Below are 6,613 nucleotides of genomic sequence, written 5' to 3'. Positions count from 1 at the left end.
TATTGTATCATGATAGATAATTTTTTTCTTTTTTTTTTATATAAACAGATTTACAATAATTTTAAATTTCACAAACAAAATGTCTTGGACTAGAGCAGTTTGGTTTGAATATGCAAAGGATGGCTCATTAGAGGAATTTGAGCAGACTCTTCCATCAAACTGGGTAAAGGGTAACAAAGTATTTTGGCCTAATAAAAACGTTGAGTCATCACTGAAAAAAATGTCTAATCCAACTGATGATTGGTATCAATTCAAACTGAAATACATCAAACTAACTGGTAATTAAGGATTTATTAATATTAAATGATGTACTATTTTATTATAATGATTTTTACATTTCTCTCCTAAGTTATATTCAAAAAAATTTAATTATAATTTTTTAGTTATAAAAAAAATATTTCCACAAAAATATCATTTTTTAAGGGATCTTTCAAATCTACTAAATTATTTGCAATATTTTCTATGATCACTTTAATTATATTTAGCACTATATCAAATGATTGGGTTACTAATTGGATGACTAAATGAATGTCCACTATACTCTTAAAGCACTTCATCAATGTCTCTTTCTAATATAAATTCTTTAATGATATAAGTTGAATTTATTTCTTGGTCCTTTTATATATTTAATGAGTGCTCATTAAATTTACTAAATAAATAACAGTCATCATTATCTTTTTTTCTTATAATAAGACTTTCATATGTAAACATGAATTAATGCCATCCTAGATGATGACAAAGAAGTATGTGAAGAGTATGGAGATAATGTGACAGCTGGAGAACTGGATAACAACGAAATGATGATAAATTATTGTCCCAGCTCATCTAAAAAACATGCAATTATTAAGTCTATTCCAATGCCAGTTCCACCAAAAATGATAATAAGTAAAAATAATATATAATACTCAAAAATCATTATATTGATAACACTATTCTTGATTCCTTGTATAGTATTGATAACACTATTCTTGCTGTTAATTAATTTTAAGTAACAATTAGTTATTTTCTTTCATAGGAACTGTTACACCAGATACAAATGTTCCACAAAAAGTAATGAGGAATAATTCAAGTCAAAAAATATCATCTGGTACCTTTTTTTATTGATATTGTTTTAATTTTTATTTTAAATCATTTATATTTATTTTTAGATCTTCAAAATAACATGTTAATGGTGTTTACTATAATAACTTTTATGTTAAACTATTTTAATGTTAAATTGGTTTCAAAAGGTTATAGTGAAACTTCTTCTATACAAAGTGGTTATTCCGGACTTACTGCTTTATCAACAGCTGACATACCAAAGCCTTTTATGTCAACTACTACCTCTTCTATGTGTGATGATTTTTCCGTACGAAAACCAACATTAAATAGTCCGACCACTATTAGTATGTTAGAAAGCTCATTCACAAATGTTTCCACCAATTCACCTGCTGTTATTTCTCAATCCTACATGAATTACAATAGAAAAGATTCTGCGTGTGCTAGGGACAAGTTAATTAGCTCAAAAAATCTTGAAGATAATGGTATGTTTTCTTTACTATATCATTTGTGAGTTTTAGCTGTCCTTCAATTTGCTGTTGTTTTGTATGCAACATATTCATTCAAGTATATCATTTAATATAGTACATATTATATATATATATATACATGTAATATAGTATATATTATGTATATATATATATATGTGATATATACTATAATATATGTATTATATATATGTAGCATATACTATAATATATGTATATATATATATATATATATATATATATATATATATATATATATATATATATATATATGTATATATATATACTATATTTTATGTATATATATAATAAATATAAATATATAAAATACTATATTATATGTATATATATTATTTATATATATATATATATATATATATATATATATATATACTATATTTTATGTATATATATAATAAATATATAATATATATAAAATACTATATTATATGTATATATATAATATATATATATATGTATATATATATACACTATATTTTATGTATATATATAATATATATAAAATACTATATTATATGTATATATTATATATATAATATATATATATTATATATATATATATATATATATATATATATATATATATATATATATATATATATATATTATATATATATATATATATATATTAGTTATATTAATAAAGTACTTTCTGTTTTCAAACTCAGGATTTCAACATATAGTATTACGGAGGTTGGCCCAAATAACTTTGCAAATAAACGAAATATCTAAAAAGTTAGACACAATTAATGGAACCAGAATGAAAGACGATGAAGGAGATATATTAATACAATTTGATGATATAGACGCTTTATATGAGTTTGATAGAAAACTTGGAGCTGACAAAAGAGTTTTCAAAAAGTTTGTAAGTTATTTTTCATTTAAATATACTGTTGATTAGATTAAAATCTTGTGTGGTTTGGATGGTTCTTCATAATGACATATAAATGCATAATGAAAAAGTTGAAGCAATTTTTTACAACCAGATTCCCTTCCTGACATAAAGCATATATAAAGCAGGTTGTACTGAATTACATGATACCGGTAGCAAGATAACCTAACCTTTTATCTATCTGCCAGATTTTTTATAGAGATGTTTTTTTATTTTTATATCAGGTGAATCAGCTATCTTCCATTGGCGGTAACAATGGTAAAAAAAGTGTTGCAAACATGATAAACAGGTTGAAATATTTCTTTAATCAATAGTACTTGCTAGTTTTGTAAAGAAAATCAGTAAAGCCGATTTTTAATTATAGAAAAATAATGTTGAAAGTCTTTTTTGACATGTTTAAGGCTGATGACTAACAGACTTCAATCGAAGTTCAATTTGGTTGGTTCAAAGGGAAAAGTTACAGTGAAATTACCTATGAAAGGGTTAAATGTTTACAAAGCAATAATTGGTAGCTATAATTTTAATTTTAAGTGTTGAAAATTGGAAAAGATGTTGATCTATATATTTTTATATATTTATAGTTCTTTTTAATGGCTGCCTGTTGAAAATAAATGAATTTAGTTGAATTCACAAAAAGTAGATATAAAAACTCAAAAAATAAAATATATTAGTTTACATTAAAATTGTAAACTTCGTGTATTCTTATGAAATAATGTAAATTGAAGATATTCTTTCCTCCTTTCTATACAATTTTATTTACTTGACCAAATTTGAATGTTTTTGCATTTATTTTTTAGAATCAATTAAGCGTTGTGAGCCTAAGGCAACAGACAAAGAAACTAGATCATTTATAGCCTCTTGCCTAAAGTATGCACCTTATCGTTTGAATGGAGGAAAACGGAAATCTGACTACCACGAAATAGATGATGAAGTTCACGAAAGTGATAAAGAAAAAAATCAAGATAAATTCGTAGTAGACAGTGACGTTGAGTCAAATGAAAGCGGAAGTAGTTTCGAAAAAGAAAAATAAATTATCTCCTTTGTAAAAAATTTTAACAAATATATTTTAGTAAATTTTTGAAAGTGTTATGTTTCAACGTTGTTTTTTTTGAAGTTAAATCGATGTAGATATTAGAACGTCAATTTCTTGTTTCCAAATCAACGTTTGTAAATCAACGTCAGTACAACGTTAATTTATTGACGTTGAATCGTTGTTGATATTTCAACGTCGATATTTTGTTTCCATTTCAACGCTAAAATCAACGTCAATAAATCAACGCGTTATCAACGTTGAATCAACGTTGAAATGCTTTCTGGGTGTATATATATATATATATATATATATATATATATATATATATATATATATATATATATATATATATATATACTTTAGGACATCATAATTTCTGTTACTGGCCCAGTGTACTTGGCAAGACGTAAGTTTCTTTTCAAAGTTTTTGACATAATCTTAAAAACTATGAATGTTAAACTGTAAACTTGCTTGTTTCCGTTTTATTTTCATTTAGCAAATTAACAAACTGACATAAAGTGCAAGCTATTTTTTTCAACTATATTTGAAAAGTTGAAAAGAAACTCAAACACCACAAACTGTCACAACAAATTAAGGCGACGGCTTATTGAAACTTTTGAGTTAAAAGTAGTGAACGGAAACTTTCGGTCGAAGTTTTGGCCGAAACCGAAACCGAAATTTCTACATCAACAATTTTTTTACTTTTCCTGTTTCGGCCGAAATTTCGGTTTAAACCGCAACCGAAATAAACCGAAACTTTTATAAGATTTTTTTTAAGTTTTAATTTAGAGTGGGATCATGACGATTTCCTAATTGAAATCGTTTGTTAGTAAATCAATTTTTAATTGTAACAATTGTAGAAATTTTTATTGAAATCACGTTACATAATAGTTTCAAGTTACTAATCTCAAATCATTTTTAAAATGAATTAACATTTAAGTAAAGCAACCCAAACCAATAGTTTCATCAAAAGTTTCTCAGTACTAAAATTTTACAATAGAAAATAATCGATAAAAAACTGATTTATGGAATCATTTTACCGTGGCAGCTAGTGATTTCAAATACGGAACTTGCAACATCTGCAACTTGAAAATACCTCGTGGATCGCACAATCCAAAACTTCAATCACTTACCGAACTTTCATCACATTTAAGAAGTCGTTTACTCTAAAAAATCTCCTAACTGAAAAAGCAATACTTATAACTACCGGCAGTCCTGAAAATATACCAACTTCAGATCAAGTTGAGTCTATTACAATTAAAAAAAGAACAATACCCTTTGACACCAGAACAAAACGGCAGAGGGCTAAAAGGTTGCAATTTGCAATGCCTGGTTGGGTTGATAATATCTCAAAAATTGATTCAAACTCCGAAGAAGGTCTGAAGTTTCATAGATTTTTATTAGAAAACAACATTAAAAGCAAAGTTTGGTTTGTCTTGACATATTATAAATTTAAACTATGTTTCATGGTGATTGCTTAGATATATGTAAAAAAGCTTTTTTTGCTTTAATTCGGTGATCATAAAAGGTTAAGGATTTTAAACATTCTTTTTCAAATTTCGGCCAAAATATCGGTTTCGGTTTCGGCCGAAATATCGGTTTCGGTTTCGGCTACGGCTTCACAGAACCGAAATTTCGGTACTTTCGGTTTAGGCTCAAATGTCGGTTTCGGTCGATCATTAGTTAAAAGTATTTATATACTAGTTTTTTTTAAAGAATTGCTTTGTTTGCTTACATATTTAGCCGTAAATACTTACAAGCGTCGTGTAATTAAGATATACAATGATAGCAACGTCAAGTAGAAAACAAACATGTCTCTTTACCAAGAGTACACGCCATCTTATATGAATGCATTGTAAAAATTAAAACAAGAACGAAAAGCGAAGATTTTGTTGATAAAGTTTATTCAAAAAGGCACACTATTTCATAATTCAAAATATAATATTCAAAATATGATAAAAACCTAAAACTCAATGAAATGAAAACGACTATATTTATATAAATGGCTTTCTTGAAAATCCTACTAAGAAGTTACTTTTGCAAAAAAAAAGGTGTATATATGAAAGTCTAAAAAGCTCTACTAAAGAGCGTCATTTTAGAACTATTCTACATTTAACTTCAAGTGAAGCAAACGTCAATTTCAATCAGTAGGTTCGAAATCTCTGCAATTTCATGGTAGGCTACAAAAGACATTCATTTACGTCGATAAAAAATTCTGGCTCTACAATTAAACAAAGTGTTTATATTACCACACCTTAAATATGCACTCTCATTATTTAAAAACTGCTACCTTGATTGTATAGGTTCAACACAAATCAACACAACGTATATCAAGCTTGAGACAACACCAATAATGTTTTCGTCTAAAAAAAAATGAATTCTACCGCCACTTAATTTTTGGCACTTACAATGCAATCTATTCCAAATCTAGAAACTATAACACATCGGTTTGATATAGTTAATGATATATATATCTTGCGAAAGTTATAAGATCCTTGTCACGTCATTAAAAAATAAAACCAATAATAAATCAGATGAACAGAAATCTGTAACGAGTGACCATAGGAAATAACTTTCGATTCCGATATACATCAGAACAAATATTTATAAAACTGCTTGTTAATAGTGTGGTATTTTCTCTGCTCTCTGTATGTATATGTTGCATGTATATTTTTTATTCGCGCTATTATGATATTTTCAAGTTATGTTTTTAAGAGCTACTTCTATAAACTTTATTGAGCATTTTCTTTTCACAATGTGATCACCGATAACAAGTTTTGGAAGCGCTAGAGGGAGCAGTAAAAGAGATGCCTCTCTAACAGCAACACCCACCAACCTCCACAACGCACCACTCTCGTGCTTAGTTTTTTCCTTCGTGTTGTTGTAATATACTTCATAGAAATTGTTTTATATTTTGTTAATAATCTGGTAAAATTAACAATGATAAAAATCGAAAATAAATAATGAGCATTTAAACCAGGTTGCACAACAAATAACAATGTTGGAGAAATTGTTGAGAGAGAAAGAGAACTAATCTTTTTTAGACGAAAATCCCTACAGGGTCCTAGAGGTTTTCGAACATTTACAGCCTTTTTATATAGCCGACAACAACATAATCTTGTTTATATTTTATTATTTACA

The 6,613-nt window shown here is 26.8% G+C and overlaps 1 protein-coding gene across 3 annotated transcripts; it reads left to right on the top strand.

Annotated features, from left to right (window-relative positions):
- LOC136076489 (uncharacterized) lies at positions 1 to 3,469 on the top strand. Of its 3 annotated transcripts, XM_065789853.1 has the most exons (8): positions 3 to 278; positions 730 to 885; positions 1,016 to 1,087; positions 1,230 to 1,523; positions 2,216 to 2,412; positions 2,664 to 2,728; positions 2,841 to 2,947; positions 3,237 to 3,469. In XM_065789853.1, the coding sequence occupies exons 1-8, from the start codon at positions 80 to 82 to the stop codon at positions 3,467 to 3,469; spliced, it is 1,323 nt and encodes a 440-aa protein (XP_065645925.1). In that variant the 5' UTR covers positions 3 to 79. The 3 variants fall into 3 exon arrangements, with proteins under 3 accessions (XP_065645927.1, XP_065645925.1, XP_065645926.1); XM_065789855.1 differs by lacking the exon at positions 2,841 to 2,947 and having other exon boundaries at positions 1 to 278; positions 3,237 to 3,376; XM_065789854.1 differs by lacking the exon at positions 730 to 885.
- Positions 3,470 to 6,613: the final 3,144 nt, after the last annotated feature.

This window comes from Hydra vulgaris, chromosome 02 (assembly GCF_038396675.1).
Source record: "Hydra vulgaris chromosome 02, alternate assembly HydraT2T_AEP".
In the NCBI taxonomy this organism is placed as follows: Eukaryota; Metazoa; Cnidaria; class Hydrozoa; order Anthoathecata; family Hydridae; genus Hydra; species Hydra vulgaris.
The sequence above is the reverse complement of the archived record's forward strand: the minus strand, read 5'-3'. Positions and strand labels throughout refer to the sequence as shown.